General features: G+C 33.9%; 1 protein-coding gene across 4 annotated transcripts; it reads left to right on the forward strand.

Annotated features, from left to right (window-relative positions):
* The first annotated feature begins 1,678 nt into the window (after positions 1 to 1,678).
* LOC18444216 (RPM1 interacting protein 13) lies at positions 1,679 to 11,438 on the forward strand. 4 transcript variants are annotated; one of them, XR_016058880.1, is made up of 4 exons: positions 1,679 to 1,982; positions 5,994 to 6,080; positions 10,320 to 10,605; positions 10,775 to 11,438. XR_016058880.1 is itself a non-coding variant. In XM_088871217.1 (3 exons), exons 1-3 carry the CDS (start codon positions 1,695 to 1,697, stop codon positions 10,398 to 10,400), a joined length of 456 nt encoding a protein of 151 aa, XP_088727343.1. In that variant the 5' UTR covers positions 1,679 to 1,694; the 3' UTR covers positions 10,401 to 11,438. The 4 variants fall into 4 exon arrangements, 3 of the variants coding, with proteins under 3 accessions (XP_088727343.1, XP_006854454.1, XP_088727342.1); XM_088871217.1 differs by having other exon boundaries at positions 10,320 to 11,438; XM_006854392.4 differs by lacking the exons at positions 10,320 to 10,605; positions 10,775 to 11,438 and adding an exon at positions 7,240 to 8,756.
* Positions 11,439 to 20,348: the final 8,910 nt, after the last annotated feature.

Raw genomic sequence — 20,348 nt, forward strand, 5'->3', positions numbered from 1 at the left:
GTATGAACATGACATAATCTATATGGGATATGACATCACTCACATGGAGCACTAATCCATTTGGGTGATGTCATACCCTTCCTAATAACAAAAAAATACTTTTATGACAAAAATACTCTATATACAAAACAAAGGTATAGAAATTACCAAAATTTATTGAATATAATGATAAATTACTCCATAATGCACCCATGATTGTTTATGAAACATCTATACATCTTATTTTGAAAGACATGGTATTTGAATTTATACATAATAATTTTAGTACATTTTTCTATACGAATATCTTGGTATCTCATTTTTTAAAAGTAAAATTTTGATTTCTTACATGGTTGCAAAGCTTTTTGAGTTACTTCTTTACATGCTGCTTCTACAAAACACGTGTGGAACACATGAGCATTTTGCTAGTAGATAATAAACAAACGGACACGGTTTCTATATGGCCAGTCTGCATATGATAGAAATGCAGACTTGGTAATAAATATATTTTTTAAATATAATTTGATCATAATTTTTAGAGGATATAATTTTCAATATGGAGATCATGAATGTGAAATAATAATAATATTTTGAAAACTAAAAATAGTAATTATATTAAAAAAGGAAAATAGTTTGATAGGACTACAACTCTTTCAAAATAAGTAAAACCTCACTTCATAACTCATAAAATTTTGTAATTCAAGCATTGAAAAACCTTTACATGGATAATCTCGACATGAACATTATGGTTGTGAAAAAAAATAAAGATTTCAAGCTCTAAAAATAATTTATATTATAAAAAATTATCTAAACCGTCTATTTCACCTTAAAAATAAGTATTCACAAATCAACAAAGGTCTGTACATTATATTACTTTCAAATTTTATTATTATTGTTGGAAATTGATGCTAGAGCCATCGTGAAGATTTTTGTTGTTGGAAGTGTATTTGTAAGGAAGATATGATGTGAAGCTTTATTTTATGGGAAAGATTTATATGTTTCCCCAATAACATAGAAGTTTTATCTTCCCCCTACCATCCGGCCGTCCATTTTTTATCAAGAGAACCACTTACCGTTTGATATTAGATTCAACGTCTCAAAGTATTTTATTTTTAGTTTTTTTTAATACAAATTTTATGAATATGAAATTTGGTATATGCCATATTTTGATTGGGGCACACCTATAAAAAACATTAACAATAATTTTTCGATAAAAATAATGATCAAAACCTCTTGAAACTTTTAAAAGTATTTTTATCATTTTATTTTATTGAAAATATTTTTTTTTTATTTTTTGTTATTACGAGTTTAATAGAAGAATGTCAGTCCAAAATTTGATGTCAAAATAGTTTATAAAAAAAAATTAAAAATAAAATAGTGTAACGAGATGATATTGTGATTGGAGCAATCTTATCCCACCATTAAAAAATGAACCTATGGATAAGGGGAGGATAGAACTCGTATTTTGCACTGGAACAAAGAATGGTTTTCCTTATTTTATTTTCACAATGCTTAGGTTTTATAGAAACTCCATTTATTAAAAAAACACTTGGACCGTTAGTTACAGCTTTCAGAATCCATCTTTAAGATGGATGCTTTATACCTCTAGACCGCGTATTGCAAAAATGCAGTCCAGCCCGCATGCAACAATTTGCTAAACATAAACTCATAAAAGATTGCATTTCTCTAGGGTTTTGAAGAAGATCGAGACGGCGATGAGTTCGAATGAGGTTTGGGAGATATCTTCTGACGAGGATGAGCCAGGCATTCACTGGCTCTCTACACTTCTTGACTGTGGTGATGAGACTGAGGTGGTTGTCTTGGAAGGAGGCGCTGACGATAATGGGAATTTGAGACCAAAGGATTTGAAGAATTCAGAATTTAAAGAAGATTTGGACGATGATTGCTGTGTTTTGGAGGATAATCCAAATAAACTAGGGGATGATGCTGAAGGAGGGCTTGATAGCTCAGATGATCTGGTTATTACGGGTGAAAAAGGAGAGGTTGGTGTCAATGACTTTCAGTTGGATTTAGGGTTAAAATGAATTTCACTTCGATTTGGGGTTCATTCTGGTTTGCATTTGTATCAGTTTCCGAGCTCAAAGAGAGAGAGAGACCGATGATGATGATTTTCTTTTTGAACAGAGAAAATGATTATGGATTTTGCAACTCGTCTTGTAGAATAACAGAGAAAACGAAAGAGCCTTAGAATGTGTTGTTTGCCTAGTATCTTTGTGGTTTGCTTCTGAAGTATATATATATATATATATATATATATATATATATATTATATTGTTTTGCTTCAGAATTTGTTACTTTAATTTATAACCAATTATCATTTATGCGCGGTGCTACATTTTGATATTATTGTTTTTTAGTATGATGCTTTGTGTTCTAGGGATTCCCAAGATTGATTTGTAGTTCTGCTCTCTATGGAGATTGTTACAAGAAAATTAGTATGTCATTTTTATCACTGTCATATAGCTGTTCTCCCATTTTTTATGACTGTCATATAGCTGTTCTCCCATATTGTTGCATAACTACCACTTTTATTTACCTGGAATGTTTCTACTTTTTTTTTAGTTATAAACATTGAAATACTTTTTATCCTTAAATGAAAATCGTTGATTTGTGGGATATTGTCTAACCCAATACCTAATTTGTAAGGCAGTTAATTTTTAACCATGATGATATTATTGAAAATCATTTTGATATTATTGTTTTTATGTATGTGTATCACATTTGTTTCTATGTTTTGTAACCAAATATAATTTTTTATTGGTTTATTATTTCTTTTCCTTTTGTGGATGAGTAGAGCTGCTTTTCTTCAGCCTATTCCAAACTCCATATCCTGTGGTTGACTGAATTTTAGATGCTTGATTTAAAAATTTAGGATGATGTTGGTTCAAAACTTTAGATAGTACTATCCAATTTTGCCCTAAGATGCATGAATATGACCATGTACAGGACTATTACATCAGGTTCTGTGGCATGCATATGACCCATTTTGTAGTTCAATGCATCAGAGGATTTAACCATTTTTCTTTGCCAGTGAAAAGTTTAATATTAGGATTCTTGTTCCTTTAGCCTTTGGATGCGTGTGGATTTATGCATGGCGTGTGGGTACAATATTGCGGTGATGTTTTGCATTCAACAAGGAGCTTTACTCCTTGGAGTTCTTTGGCCTACCCTTTGGGATGCCCCCCTTCTATTTGTGGATGACAAACTAGTTTTATGTGCATCCCGGTGTAAGCTTAGAATGACCAGTTATTGTTCCTGTCTTTGTGTGATGGTTTATGGAAGTAGGGTATGGCTTAATTAAGGGGGTTATGACATGCTGTTGCAGTTTAACCTCTCTACTAGGGAACTATTCACATTACAAGTTTATGTTAAGGAGCCAATGGGTTATGTGGAATCTCTTAGTGGAAAACTGCTGCAAATAAAAATCGGTTTTTTTTTTTAATTTTATATATTTTTTAAGAAAAGTTATTATTTGAGATTTTAGTTTTCTTTAGGGTTATTATTTTCTTCTATAGTTGTAGAAATTTAAAGTTAGAATAATAAATTCTCTATAAGAGTTGGTTAGGATAGATTTGAGGATATAGTTTCTATTTTTGTGGGGGTTGAGGTTGTTATCTCTTAATGGGTTGATAAGCATCATGAAAGGAAAAAAAAGAAAGATAAGGGAGAGTTGGAAAAGGGGTACCAAACTTTCTTTTTACAAGATATGAAGTTAGAGAGAGATAAGGGTTAGCTATTTTTGTTTGTGGGCTTTATTAATTTTTTTAAATTTTTTTTAACTAAGTGTATTTAAAGGGAAGATGCCCCTTTTTTGTAGCAAAAGGGTGGCTTGAAAATGTGGTATGTAGAGAATAGAGAGAGTTATTTTTGTTTGTGGGTTTTATTTATTTACTTATTTTTTCAACTAAGTGTATTTAAAGGGAAGATGTCCCTTCTTTGTAGCGAAGGGAAAAAGATTGGTGATTGAGTAAAGAGTTTGATCTTGTGAAATGATTTTGGGGTGGACTCTCTTGCAGACCCAGAGAGAGGGTATAATCTCTCAATTTTTTTTATTTTTATTTTCCTGTTATAGTTTCTCCCTATATCAGTGGGTATCAGAGTCCTGAGATCCATGCTGATCACAAATAACTGATGAAATCAAATATTTGAGTGATTGGATCAAAAATTTGAGAGACTCACAGAACACAGTAGAGCGTATTAGTAAAGTAACAGAACAAGGTTTATGCAATCTATTTCATATATTGCAATCAGAAGAAGAAGAACATGAAGAGCTAGAAGAGAATCAACCACCAATCCAAGCATTAATTACACATCACAACTTGCTTTGCAAGGTGAGTTGATTGAGACTAATGAAATACAAGTGGTGGAAGGTGCAAGAGATTTTGGCATCACATTTGATTTTTTAAGCATATCATGACTTTGTTTGATTAGGATCAACAATAAATAGTTATACAAGACAAGGGTGGAAATTTCCAATTGGAACAAAGTGGAGAAGATAATGAAGGAAAATTTTTGAATTCCATAAGCTCGAGGTCGAGCTTCTATCAACCCAGGGAGAATGATGCAAAAAAAAATTGGGTTTTATTTATTTATTTTATATGTATATTTTTCAGAAAAGGTGTTATTTGAGATTTTAGTTTTGTTTAGAGTTATTATTGTTTATTTAGTTGTTGAGATTTAAAGGGTAGAATAATAAATTCTCTATCGGAGTTGGTTAGGATAGGTTTTTATGAGGATATAGTTTATATGTTTGTAGGGGGTGGGTTGAAAATGTGGTACGTAGAGAATAGAGAGAGAGATACAGTTATTTTTGTTTGTGGGTTTTATTTATTTATTTAACTAATTATATTTAATGGGAAGATGTCCCTTCTTTGTAACAAAGAGAAGATTGGTGATTGAGTCAAGAGTTTGATCTTGTGAAAAGATCTTGGGGTAGACTGCCTTGTAGACCGAGAGAGGGTATAATCTCTCAAATTTTTTATTTTTTATTTTTTTTTTTCTATCATTATTTTTCCCTAAAACTTTGAATGGAATTTGGAGCTCTGGAAAGGGCATTTTCCTTGTTTGGGAAGCTGGGTCACACTATTGAAGCTAGCTTGACTAGCATTTGAGTGCCTTTCATGTATCTTTGGATTCTCTCAAATCTTGGTGGGAAAGGTGGATAGAGACCTTTTATAGGTAACAATGGGGAAGGGTTTGGGTTTGAATGGGAGTAACCTTTGTGCTGAAGGCAGCTTTAGACTTTGGCAACTGCAAAGAATGTAAGTGAGATGAAAGAACTCTTCTAAGCAGTACCAGATGTGTGGAGAGAAAGGCTGAAGGTCTTTGGAAGCAAAGTGGATAAGGTTGGGGTCCGTATTAAGTATGTTCTTTGTGCATGCAGTGTTAATAGGGTCATTGTAGAGGTGGTTTTGGACTTTCGGCAGGGATTTGGATATAGGTTTGGGAAGGGATATGGAACTGGTTTTTGGGGAAATTTATTTTGTGATAGGTTTTTTTTGTTGGACATGGCAGTGTATCTGCTGACAGAGGGGTGTAGATTGTGTTTTTGAGAGGAGAGATCACTGGGGGAGAAAGAATTTGAAGTGAGACGAGCTAGATGGTTTGGTGAGTTTGCTTCAGTTGTGGAGCTTGAGGCTTTTCCCTTGATTTTTCTGATTTTGAGCGGCCTCTAGAACTGTTGCTTGGTGGTTATTTATGATTGATATGATGATCCTAGAGAAAAGGCTTTGATGATGATGAATTAAATTGTGGTTAAAGCCGACCTCAATTAGTTGGGAAAAGGCTTTGATGATGATGAATTAAATTGTGGTTAACTAAGTAATTACATAATCGTAAACATCTTATCATGTATCTTCTATGAAATCATGTAACTGGTAAATGTTTTTTGAATTGGTACCTATGAACATAATTGCTCTTAGTGAACTGATTATTTTGTATTTGTTATTTGGTAGTAGGTGTATTTGATACATGTATTATGCTTTACTGTTCAGGTTGCTTGTAGAGACTTTCCCCACCCGAGGCATCTCTGTGTGAAGTTTCCTTTCTCCTCTACATCACATGAGAAATTTTGTAACATGGTAAGAAGGCCTTTTTCTGAAAGTTATCTGATTAGGTGATTTTTTTTCTTTTTTTGTGCAAAAATAGAAAAGATTGTTTCTTTTTTTTTCTGATTTGATATTTCCTTTGTTGGATCATTGTAGGCTTCCACTTTGTGGCTCCTGCAGTGACTTCTCACATAGCATTTCTTGTGAAGTTATAAAATATGCTGTAATCCTTTGGAACATGGAGAACCATAGGCCATTGGGGTCATCACTGTCCATTGAAATGGACAATTATATAGGGTTTGGGGTCACATCCTGTTCGGATGGGGTCTCAACTCTTCCAATCACCAATCATCATTTCACTGGACAGTGTTGAATGAAAGGGACTACGGAAACTAATTGTCTATTATCACCACAAAAAAAAAAACATAAACAAAGAGCCATTCTAAAAAAAAAAAACTGTCCATTAGATTACACCGTCCCTATATTTCTTTTGTGCAACTCATGATAGCTCCGTATGAATGTAATGTCTAGATCAATCGGCTGAGACCACACAAATCAGTTTTGCCCTGAGCTGCAAGAACAACATTGATGCGTCACCCTCCTCTTTTGAAAAAGCTGCGAATGCGGCACATTATACCCTTTCTTTCTTGTCTCTCTCCTCTGCCTATTGATCACTCATCCAGCTAGAAACTAAGTAGGGTGTTCTTCATCAAAGGCTCTTCATATCATGAACTTGTCCAAGTCAAACTCTTCTTATTGTGGGAGAAGGTTCTGGGAAACCACAAGGTTCCCTTTCTTTAAGAGGGGGGGCTGGCTAATGGATGGGAACTATTAATCCTTACTCTAGCAAGATCCCCCGTAATAATCGATGGATGTGGAGAGCGAAGAAATGCAGGAGTATGACCTGCTATCCCTTCTACCTCGTCCCTGATGTCAAGTAGTCCGGTCGGTTAGACTGACTGGTGTTGTATAGCACGCGCCTACTCGCTTAGCCTCGGCCCTGGCCCAGGTGGGAGGGACCCAGCTTGAGAGACAGAGAAAGAGAACGACTATCGAGCTTCTGTCGAGTCGAGTGAGATGGATTATATTACACTGTCCCTATGTTTTTTTTTAGTTGCACACTAGGTCCCTATATTAATTTATATCTTTGAAAAAAACAACACATTCATTTACCTGATTTTTACTACTGCAGTGCCACTGTTATGTTTGTGACACGCATGCCCCGTGCTTCCAATGGTGCACATGGAACTCAGCTTGTGACCATTGTCATGCAACTGAACATGATGAGAAATGGAAGATGGAGAGAAAAAATTTCAAGAAGAACGAAGCTTCACCTGCAACAATGCCAAAGACTTTGGATACTTCTCTATCAATGGCTCCAACCCATTGCGGTTCGGGCCCTGCTCCCACCTCATCTCATTCTACACACTTCATGTCAAACATGCCCCAACCTTCACAGATTCGTCTACCCAATAGTAGTAGCCCATATACTCCTTGCTCAACCAATAGGTCCACCACACCTTATGTACTACCCAAGTTCTCTACCAAGCGACGAACGGACAGGGCTGCATTTGTATATGTTGGGAGCAAGACTTCGGAGGAGTTGCTAAACAAGACTCACACACACAGGGAGAGGACAATATCTACGCTTTCAAATCATCACAAGAGATTAAAATCTACCTTTCCTTCAAATGCTTCTTTAATGAATCGAGCCTCTAATTCTTCTTACAATAACAACAATCAGAGGCATGCTCAAAGGCTTATAAGCAATCATATTCTTAGTCGAACCAAAGCGCCCCATGTGAACTCCACTCCTGGTTTTTGTCAATCCAGGAATCTCTCTCCACAAATGTTGCACCCAAAAGAAGTTGGCGTGAATAACACGCAAAATTTCATCGCGGGTTCCATGCCTATGAAGAGTTGTTCATATCCTAATGGCCCCAACTCTTGTGACTTGTCGAGCATAGTGGATTTCTCATTTCTAGATTCGATTCAACCTCCTACAAGTCCTTCGTCCTGCTCTCCTCAACTCCGATCTTATGTGCGTCAACCTCCTTTACCTCAAGCTCATGGCCAACTTCAGGGCGGCCCATATCCATCAGGGGTTCCATTGTCCTCAAATGGCTTCAATCAGGCACCATCAAATTTTGGCTATGGAGATCAAATGAATATGCTGTGTCAAACAGATGTTGTTAACCAGGAATCCTTGCCCTTGCAAAATAATACCCAGCAGCAGCACGATCCTAATTTTCAGGATATTGGAACTACTTTGAGCCCTTCAGGTTTTCCTCTTGAAGAATGGGAATTTCCCAACTCTCCATTGATTGAGAACTCGTACCCCGAAATGGCTTATGAATTGCCTCAATCTCCCACTGGGACCTCCATGCTCATATTTGACTTTGAGACTAATACGAATGAGTTCACGAATATAGGGTTATTATAGGAATTACTGTTCAAGAATCAGACCAAAATCCAGCAACTGATTTGTTTTGTCGACCTGTTGCTTGAAATAATGCTGCTGGTTATTTGGAGCAGCTGAAAGGTTTCTTGGTTCTTCTAGTGGAGAAAGCAACGAATGTACAGTTTTTGGTTTCAGCTTTTCCCCCGAGTCCCAATTATCTGTTGACCCTGAATCTATCTTTGTATTTATCTATTTCTCAAATGTATGTATGCTTCATGATCTTATATCAATTGTATGGTGAATGCAAATTTGCCTTGCCCTTATTACTGAATGGTTTGTGACGTAAAGAAGAATAAGGTTAACAAAACTAATAGGAACCAAGCCTGAGTATGACAGTAAAGGTATTGACACAAGTCAAGGAAAAGAAGTTTGGATAGGTTCTAGTTGTTTCTTCATATATCAAGCGTGGAATTTCTCAGACCTAAACGTAATAATCTTAAGCATGGAATTTCTCAGACCTAAACGTAATAATCTTAGGGAAAGTTTATATAAGGTTGACACCTTGAATAGTCTATTCAAGTACACATCAAAAGGTCCATCGGGAGAGGTGATTTTGATGTTGGAAAACCATCTAATTGATCATCTTGACATCGAGATGTATAGATATGACAAGAAAAAAAAAGATTTCGAGTCTTAAATATAGTACATCTTGCACATATAATCAGAATTGTCTATTTTGAAGTTTTTTGTACGTCTATAGATCAGTTTGATTTGAACCATTTTTCGAGCTTAAAATTGTATAATCAGAGATGCAACACCAAAATTGCATCTTATGCAAAGTTTGGAGATGCACCTTACTTTGATTGTGTAAGGTTGTAGACTTATTCAAACCTCACTCACTCTTCTTTAAGGTTGAGAAATGTCATTATATTATATAATATAATGAAGTCACACGTCTAGAAATGTTTGTCCATTAAACATTTTAAACGTTTTGCGCGCACACGTATGCTATGAACTTTATAACAGCTTATTGTAATGTCCTTGCATGTCCCTGGAGAATCCGCTTGAGCCCTTAATTTATGTCAACAAAGGGACAAAAATATGAAGAGATTTCATTTTGCTCTTATGAGAACCTTTCTCCAATTCTAATATTTACCATGTATAATCCAAGAAAACATCAGACAATGAATTTTGTCATTAAAAAATTTATCTTCTGGGTAATAGCTTATGAACAATGGGAACAAATAAACCCGTGAAAAAATATATGGTAACATTTATATTGATCCAAAACGAATTCAGAAAAAAATGGTAATTGATGTAAAAAATTGTAAAATTGATAATATCAAGTTTGATTGTAAAGTCTTACATTGTTACTTTATTCTTAAGGGTCTCGTAGGAATATGTTGTTTAGGGTGTGGTTTGTATAAGGTTGTAATTGTAACAATCAAATTAAGGCGCGCTTTCAGATTTTATCACAAATATAATTTTGGTGTAAAAAATTCTTAGGATGGCTTGAGAACCTACTTTCATTTTTAATTGTAAAGTCTTAAACTTCAAAAATGGTTCAAATCAAGGAGATATATAAACACTTGAAAGTGGATAGTCCACGCAACATGTTGCAAGATACATTATTTTTAAGACTCGAAATCTTTTTTTGTTTTCACATTAGTACCTCGATATCGAGATGATCAATTAGAGGGTTTTTCAACATAAAAAAGATTAACTTTTTATGATGAATTTTTGAGGTGCACATTAATTCAACACTTTAAGGTTGCAATTAAATATAAACTTTTTCCTTGTGTTTAAATTTCGTTTTTTAGGCCGTTATAGTTTACATTTATGTATCTATTTAATGTTATTTAATTTTTTAGGCCGTTATAGTTTACATTCAGGAGGAAGTTGCAAGCTTAGTCAGGAACTCAGCTTCCGAGTTGAAGCCGCATCGAACATGAACAAAAGATAATTCACAACCACTCAACAAGATGAGAATCCCGTCCATTATGGCACTAGGCTTCCATGGCGTAAGATCCGTTTGCAAGCACCACTTGATCACATTTGCAGAGTCTCCTTCAATAATGATAATGTGATGCAAAAAAACTAACCTTGAAAGTCCCATCTTCAACGCCCAAAGCTCTACATCGTTGATTTCACAGTCATGTATCCTTCTAAAATAAGACCTAATTGTCTCACCACTGTGATCTTGGAGCAGATCCCCATATCTAGAAATTTGTCATCAAACACTTCCATCAAAGTTTAGTTTAACCCATTCCTTTAACGGCTTTGCCCAAACAAAGGTGCGCCAATTAATTCTTAACCTGAAAGATAGGATTTCTCAGAAATGGGAAAAAAGTTCTTTCGGCACCGAAGAGAGGGGAGAGAGCAGAAAAACCCAAGTAATGATCAAGCATTGAATGGCTACAAACATGGTGGAAAAGTCCCCCTCAAAAGTTTGAAGATTACGCTCTTTCCAAAGATTGCAGAGGGATGCGGCGACAACAATCCTCGACAGATTAATACCCAAAAAAGGAGAAAGAAGAAGACCAAAACTGCTGCAACAATTGAGAATCATCCCGTGTCCTACCTATCCATTCCCACAAAACAGGGGAATGAATAAAAAGATGGTCGATAGTTTCTTCATTTCATCTTTTGTGAGGACCATCACAGTGACTAACCTTTTTATAGACATGGAGGTATAGGAAGGTCTTGACACGACAGGAAAGGGAGCCTTACGATTCCAAAACTTAGGAAGGTGAGGTCGATCTTCAATATATTTGTCTCTGCTAACTGTCTCATACAAAATACGAATTAAAAAAACAGCATTCGGCTCGGTTCGGCTCGGCTCGGCTCCAATAGGTTGAGACTCCGCGTCGGGTCGGGACCATATGATTTTGGATTCAAGTACTAACTCGTGAGTAACAAGTTGTTGGGGGCTCCTTTTGAGTTAGTTATATAGTTTCCTTTATATTTTATTAAGAAAAATATTTTTTTCATTTTGTAAGCGTGGGAAGTTTTGCTGTTTAGGAAGAGGTACGTGTAGGTTATTTAGGTACTTACCATTTTACAAGCATATCTTTAGATAGTGAGAGTTTATCGTAATGGACCCGGCATGCGACGACCCCACCCGGCCAGGGTAAGGTGTATGGGTTTAGAAATTGGACCCGGTGGGTTGGGTCTAGATCCAAATATTGGACCCCATGATTTGGGTTGGGGTCTATGTGGACTCAATCCGAATAGTGTTATTATTTAAATAATATTTAATATATTTTTAATAATATTTAAATAAGGGAAAAGTTTATATAAGGTTGCAACCGGCAAATGTAGAATCACATATGCACCTCAAAAATCTATCGGAAATATTGTTTTAATGTTGAAAAATCCCTCTAATCAATCGTCTCAGTATCGAGATCTATGAATATGAAAAAAAAAAAGAGTTTTTTAATCCCAAAAATAGTGCATCTTGCAACACATTATCTAGACCGTCCATTTTCAAGATGTTCATATATTTATAGATCTAATTGATTTTAACCATTTTTGGAATTTAAAATTTTCTAATTAGGTATGAAAATAGATTTTAAGATAATACTAAGAATGTTTTACAACAAAATTACATGTTATGATAAAATTTTAAGGTGTGCTTTAATTGGATTGTTTAAGGTTGCAACCTTATAGAAACCACACCCTTTAAATAAACACAATTATATATTTTTAAGTATAATATTTAAATAAGGGCAATGCTGGCGTAGCCACATTAGCTCACAACCACATATGAGCTCAACGGCCCAAATTCAATTTAGGCCGATCTGATGGTCCCGACCTCATTTGTATTTGTATTCTAATTTTTTTTCTGCAATCTAAATTACATAAAATTTTAGATGTTTATTATTCTCATTAGGGAGCACCTAATAAAAAAAAAAAAAAATCATAAAATATAAATCAATTGGAGGTATTTTGGTCAATTTATTTTTTACAAATGATTTTTTGATATTTTTATTAGATTATCCTATTTTAAAAGAACGTACACCCAAAATTTCAAGTGATTTGGATTTATAAAAAACATAAAAATAAAAATATGAAATGCAATTGTAATCATGGGATCGGTCCAGATTCAATTTGAGCCGTTAGACTCATATGTAGCTATGAGCTAGTGGGTCTACGCCAACATTTCCCTTTATATATATATATATATATATATAACATCCGTAGGTGTAGAGGTAAGGTGCCCTTCAAATTTTATCATGGTATATAATTTTGATGTAAAATGTTCTCAGGATTATCTCAAAATCTATTTTTATATCTAATTATAAAATTTTAAATTTAAAAAATGGTTAAAATCAAGTAGATCTATAAACCTATGAAAATCTTGAAAATGGACGGTGTAGATATATGTTGTAAAATGCACCATTTCCAAGACTTATAATATTTTTATTTTTCATAGTCATACATGTCGATGATCAATCAAATGGTTTTTCAATATTAAAACTACCTTTTCCCATGGATTTTTGAGGGGCATCCGTAGTTCTACATTAAAAGGTTATATCCTTATATAAACTTTTTCATATACATATATAAATATAAGTTTAGGGTCTGGTCCAATCGGGTCTAGGTCCGATAACTTCCGGTCTGGTTGAGTCCGGGTCCTATAAGTTTTTTCGAGGTCCAGGTCCGGCTTTGGATCTGGCCCGGACCCGACCCGTCCCGTTGCCACCCAAGATCATGTTTGTCGGCTGTATGTGTTTCTTGGGGGGGGGGGGGGGGGGGGGGGGGGGGGGTTCTTAGCACAATAAAATTGAGATAAAATTGATATAGAAGTGCTTTTGTAGTATTAAAAATTGATGGAGAACTTCTTATACGATTGAATATCCACGGAAGATTAGGGTGAAAAGGTTGGGTGAGAGTTAGAGGTGGCAATGGACCCGGGACCCGACGGCTATTCTTGACACCGGTCCCAGTATGGTTCCAATATTTGGATCCATGGGTCGGGTCTGGGTCCAAAATTTGGACCTATAAATTGTTAGAGATAAAATACTTCAAGTCCTATTTATTTGGGTGTATTAGGGATCATATACAATAAGAATTTGTAGTTATTTTTAGTTATTAAACGACAAATCAGAGGGTTTGAAATCTAATGGGAGATGATTATGACCTTGTTATCAATAATATAGTTATATGATAATAATAATAATAATAATAAAAGAAGCTTATAGTGATGGTGGTCATGGATCCAATCAGACCCAGGACCCGACGGGATAGACTCAAGACCCAATGGGTTAGATTTGGGTTTAAAACCTGAAACCGAATACATTCGAGTTTGGGTTCGGGTCTAGCTAGACATGATTCATACCCAACCCATTGCCACCCCTAGTGAGAGGTATATTGGAGGGAAGAGAAAAAAAAGTACTTAATTGGTATAAAGAAAATTTTTAATGGTAATTTAAAGGGAAAATAGGTTAAAAAAAGAAGAAGGGAGGAAGGGGATGAGGGATCCAATGATATTTTCAGCAAAGCTTTAACGCACCTGAAATAAAAGAAACAGATATTGTACTCCCTCGGGAGTAGAATGCACATTTACTCCCTTGGCTAAATCTTAAGGAAAAAGTTCATATAAAGTTGCGACCTTAAACTATTAAATTAAAGTGTATATTAAAAATCCATTGAAAGAGGCTGCTTTGATGTTGGGAAGCCTTTTAATTCATCATCTCACCATCGAGATGTATGGAGATGAAAAAAGAAAAAGTTTTCGAGTCTAAAAAAATAGTGTGTTTTGCAACATATTATGCGAACCGTCCATTTTCAAAAATTTCATATGTTTATAGATGTATTTGATTTGAAACATATTTGGAATTTAAAATTTTATAATTAGAGAAGAAAATATCTTTCCATGCTATCCTAATAATTTTTTACAACAAAATTACATTTTATGATAGAATTTAGGATGTGTCTTACTTTGATTGTTTAAAGTTGCATTCTTAGGCAAACGACACCCTATAATTAATTTTAGGAACCCAAAATTTGGGGATGTAACCTCTCCCATCCATATATTGATCTCAATAAAAAATATTTCTCTTTGTACCCTCTATATACTTGAAAAAAATAATGTCTTGGGATTAAATTGAGACTATATAATTTTCAAATGGTGAAATGTAAGTGTTAGAAAACTCAAATTTCAAATTTTTTTAAGAATAATCATCTAGTGATTCTTAAGCGGTTCATTATTGAGAGAGTAGAAATAAATTATCCCATGTAGATCTTCTGATTGAGAGAGTAGAAATAAATTATACTCCTCAAGAGCTATACTATTGAAGTAAAATGCACCTCAAAAACATACTGGGAAAAGTTGTTCCTATGCTAGGAAACACTCAAATTGATCATCTGGACCTTGATCTATATACTAATAATGAAAAAAAAAAGTTTAAAGTCATGAAGCTACTGCACGACCTCAAGATATATTAAAAATGTTTGATTTTGATATATCAAGCCCTCAAATGTTTGATATTGATAACTTGCTATTGATAAACTGATTAACACGGTATTCTTAAAATTCCATACGTTTCACCCCCAAAAGGAATCTTCTAACTTTACTCCTTTAAAATCTAAAATAACTGAAACATGATATATTTTTGGCCAAAAAATTGATAATCTCCCCTAACAATATACTATTGTAAATGGAAAAACTTTATAGAGAGTGTCAACCTTATTCTATTGAAGTGAGACGTGCCTCAAAAACACATTAGAAAAGGTTGTTCTTATGCCGGGAAGCCCTCAAATTGATCATCTCGACCTTGAGATATATTAATAATAATAAAAAAAATCAAATTATGAAGATAATGCATCTTGTGACGCATTATGTGGACCGCTTATTTCTAAATTTTCAATTGTTTATTGATTTGTTCAAATACACTATTACTCTTGGAGCTTTAAATTAATTAGTGACGATAATAGAATTTTATTCCATCATAATACTCTCGAGCACTAGAATTGCATCTTTTGAAATAGTCTGGACATTGGATATTCAGCTTACTTTCATTTTTTAATGTTAACGTTGTATACAAATGCACCTAATCAAGGTTTTAAAAAAGGGATCATTAGCCGGATCGGCTACTTCAAAGTCGTGTTAGATTGGTGGATCGGTGATTAAGATTGGAGAATCGGTTGGATCGACAATCCGGATCAGAGAATTGGTCGGATTGGCAGATTTTGGCTTAATTTTTTTAAAAAAATATATATTAAAAATAGTGTTTTTTGAGCTCCAAAAAAAATTTGGGGTTGTTATATTACGTATTTTCGTTATTTTACAAAAATACGTGAATATTGAGATGATGTTTCCCTGTCTAGATGTCTGTATACTAATTAATTGTGACCTCTACAATTTGAAAATAAGACAAGGATAATTAATCATGACCTCTGAAATTTGAAAATAAAACTAGTAGTTAATTAAAGAGTTCTTTTCCTTCCTTATTTCAAAAGGAATAACAACTTAGAGATATAAGAGAGAGAATGTATTTTCTTATTAAAACCATAATAAAGTTTTGTCTTGTTGTTTCCTTCAAAATACATCGTAATGGCTCCTATTTCTGACATTTTTAAGTTGGAATTAGATAAAATTCATCCCAGATGCTTCATTTGTAGGGTTGAGAACGGGTCGAATTTAGGCCAGATCTGATCAGATCCAAATGTTATACATCAGATCTGCGTCCAAATTGGATTATGGATATTTGGATTTGGATGTAGATCCGAATACATCGGATCTGGATCTGGATCCCAATCTGAATAGTATACATTGGATTCGGATCCTCATTATATATATCCAATTAAAAAAAAATTATATATATAAAATAAAAGTTTACTATTAAAAAAACTGGGTTGGATCTATTCAGGTCGGATCTAGAGCGGACCCACCTGCACCCCATTCCGATTCAGATTTCAACATGGATATGACTTTTGGATCTGGATCTGGATTACAGATCCAAATTTTAGATCCAAAATCCAAATTTCGAATCCAGATCAGGTTAATTCTCACCCCTAATCATTTGGAGCACATGCTGAGAAAATTCCACAAAGTTTAGTCAACTTGGGAAGATTTTATAAGAACAATGAACTTGTGTATTTATCCTACAACATGCAAAGAAAAATGAGTGATTTGCGTACAGACCCTATTTTTTTTTAAAAAAAATGTGAAATACTACACTATTTATTGATGAAAATTACGAAGAAGATTGGTCAACTGCTTTTTTTTTTCCAAATTTGCCTTTCGATCCGAAGATTCCATCCTTAGACTGAATTTTATTTTCTTTATTTTTTTATTAGTAGAGAAACTAAAATTTAAATTGAAACTAATGGACAAACTAAAAAAAATAAATTTCAAGGACCGAAACAAGCACCGAGAGAAATAGAGTGATTTACGTACGGGTCTTAAATTTTTTTTAAAATACGAAATGCTCCGTTTGTAGGTGAAAATTACAAAGAAAGTCGGTTAACTACCTTTTCTTTATTTTTTTATTCCAAAATTGCCTTCGGTCCAAAGATTCCATCCATAGACTGAATTTTATTTTATTTTTAGATTTTTTGTTAGTAGAGAAACTAAAATTAAAATTAAAACTAATGAAACATTAAAAAAATTTAAATTCAATTCGAGGATCGGATTGAGAGGTAATTTTAAAAAATAAAAAAGTACAAGTTGATCGACATTCTATTGTAATTTCTGCCTATAAATAAAGCATTTCATATTTTAGATTTTTTTTTTTGGGTTCGTACGTAATCATTCAATAAAAATCAATGCCAAGAAATGAGATAATTGAATGTAACCCAATAATGGTGATAATGTTTCATTTGTGAGAAATGGGATAATTGAATGTATCCAATAATAGAGATCCTGCTTCATATGTGAGTGTGTCTTGGAGAGAGAGAGTTCTCTCTTTCGACAATCTCTGTGAAAAAGATCTTTTTGAGCATGTAAAACTTACATAAAACGCAACACACGCGTATGTTGGAAAGTAGGATTAGTGTTCGCAAAACCGGTCGACCTAACCATTAATCGTATGATTTGTATTTTTTTAAAAAAATTAAAAAACATGTATATAAATTATCAACTAGTATTTAATTTTTTTTTTTCAAAAAAAACGTTTATAAATTCTCAAAAATAAAAAATTTGATTTGTAATGTATTTTTAAATATTCTTTACTCTTTACATTATGATAAAGATTAAAAATTGTTTCGGTCATTAATACTCACTTTTATATTTCCTCATGTTTTAATCATTTTTTGTATGTTTTTCATATCTTAATAGATTTCTTTTTGGCGTATTTTTTTATTTTTTTTAACACTTTTTTGATCACATGGGACTTGCCCAATTCGAGTGGTTGAATCGGCCAGTTCACCGGTTAGGCCGGTTCAACCGCTTCCAGGCCATGTCCGATTAACCGTTCCAGTTCGATTTTGCAAGCATTGGGTGGGATGCAATGAGTTGCCCCTATTAATACGTGAGGCTGGGCGCACATAAAGGTAACCTCTTTGGACTACAACCCATCGGTTTTTTAAGGGAGTTTGCCGGTTCAAGGGGGTGTTGGGGGTTAGTTGGTGAAAAATTAGCAAGGGTTTATTACATTTTTAGCTATTGGGCATCTAAATGAACATAAACAAACAATGAAAAGAATACGACAACATCAAAGCATCAACAAGGAACAAGTGGTGTTGGGGGTCGGTTGGTGAACAATAAGCGGGGAGCTTATCACATTTACAACTATTGTGCATCCAAATAAATATAAACAAGCAATGAAAAGAAATGACGACATCAAAGCCTCAACAAAGAATAAAAATATACAGTGTATCCATAATGAACATAAACAAACAATGAAAAACAATATGACATCAAAGCATCAATAAGGGATAAAAATACAACACATTTACAACTATTGTGCATCCAAATGAACATAAACAAGTAATGAAAAGAATATAGCATCAAGGCATCAACAAGGAACAACATACATTCACATAGGCATCAACAAGGAACAACATACATTCACATAGCACAAAGATTTGGTTCAACGACAAAATGTGACCTTTCAGCAACAAAACGTGACTGCGAGACTTACTTATTGATTTGGGAAGATTACAAGGTAAAATCAGTATTCGCAAAATCAAACCAGAACGGTAAACTGAATATGGGTCCGGAAGCGATTTTTACCGGCCTAACCGGTAAACCGCGATTCAATTGTTCTAATCGGGCAAGTCCCAAGTGGTAAGAAATTATTGAAAAAATTAAAAAGATAAAAAAAAATTACCAAAATATGAAAAAATATAAAGAATGATTAAAACAAAATTCATTCAAATGAAGTTGAAAATTAATGAAAAGAATGGAATTTAAAGAATCGATTTGTGCCTAGGGATATTTTTAAAAAATTTCAAAAAAAACGGGAAAATATAAAAATGAGTATTAATGACCAAAATAAATTTTAATCTTTATCATAATGTAAAGAATATTAAAAAATATATTACAAATCAAATTCCTCATTTTTGAGATTTTATTTACATTTTTTTTTTAAAAAAAAATACCAGCCGATCACTAGAATTGCTCGAGATCTAACTGAGCGTTCACTAGTTAGATCGTCCAATTTTTCCAACATTGGGTGAAATCGAACTCAAACCATCAATTTTCAATAGCCCTTTCTCACTCTAAACAGGGCCTCAAAATAGGGCTTCTCTTTGACAATTTCTCTATCTAAATGAGGGTACACAACAACCCATAACGGAACTCAAGCTTTTGTGCACTTTTTCTCTCTAAAAAAGAGTATATACATAAGCCCACAAGAGAAACCAAACTGCAACCAATCTCTCTATCGTTTTTCTCACTCTCTCTCTCACTAAAACAAAGTGAAACAAATCCATTTAAAGATGAGTCTTCCTACAACATTACAACCATTGGATTAGATGCAATCCAATGGCCCAAATGAGAGAGATAAAAAGTCAAAAATAAAACTCACTTATGTGATTTGGTTTCACACATATAATGGTGGGAACCCAACTGGATTGAGAACTGGATCAGTTTCGATGATTTTCAATCCAAATCGAACAATTTTGATCCGAATAGTCAAAATTTCAAACCTTGCACCATGCAATGTAAATCGGCATGAAATTGCAAATCCTAAGTCTTCGTATGTATATGTGATGTAATGAAGTGGTTGTTGGTATGAATACAAACAACTTTTGATTAAGCTACGCCATCTAATTCACCATTCATGCTTAAACACAACATTATTCACGCATTGACATTTTTCATGCGTCTATGACGTAATAGCTTACTCCATCACCTCAACAAGATATTTTTCTATGGGGTGAAGTTTGCATAAGATCTCAACTTTATACTGTTAAAATAAGGTATACCTCAAACCTATGCCAAAAATGTAGTTTCGGGTGCCGCAAAGCTCGGTTATGATATCAAAATCTATTGTTGCCCCCAATTATAAAATTTAAAGTTTAAAAACCCAGTGATGATCAAAGAAATCTAAAAATACTTAAAAATGGACGGTCCAAATAATGTATTAAGAGATAAACTGTTTTTAGGACTAGAAATCCCTTTTTTCATGTCTAAGAACCTCGAGATCAAGATGATCAATTTGAGGGCTTTCCAGCATAGAAACAACCTTCTCTTGTGGGTTTTTTTTTCGGTACACTTTACTGTATAGGGTTGACACCTTATGTAAACTTTTATGTATATATATATATATATATTTGCTCTCTCTCTCCCCATATCATTCCTCGCTCATTGACAAGAGAATCTCTCTCTTGCACTCACATATAATAACAATAAATCTCTCTGTCTCCCATTCATATGATGACAAAAAATATCTATCAGTCACACACATATATAATAACAATAAATCTCTCTCTCTCTCTCTCTCACACAC

Source organism: Amborella trichopoda, chromosome 7, assembly GCF_054954075.1.
Source record: "Amborella trichopoda isolate Santa Cruz 75 chromosome 7, AtrichopodaSantaCruz75HAP2 v2.0, whole genome shotgun sequence".
Classification (NCBI taxonomy): Eukaryota; Viridiplantae; Streptophyta; class Magnoliopsida; order Amborellales; family Amborellaceae; genus Amborella; species Amborella trichopoda.

Excerpts from the sequence above, each read along its gene's own strand:
- LOC18444216 (XM_006854392.4), top strand. The coding sequence starts at position 1,695 with ATGAGTTCGAATGAGGTTTGGGAGATATCTTCTGACGAGGATGAGCCA. Across the intron at positions 1,983-5,993 it reads TTACGGGTGAAAAAGGAGAG|GTTGCTTGTAGAGACTTTCC; the intron begins GTTGGTGTCAAT and ends TTTACTGTTCAG. Across the intron at positions 6,081-7,239 it reads ATGAGAAATTTTGTAACATG|TGCCACTGTTATGTTTGTGA; the intron begins GTAAGAAGGCCT and ends TTACTACTGCAG.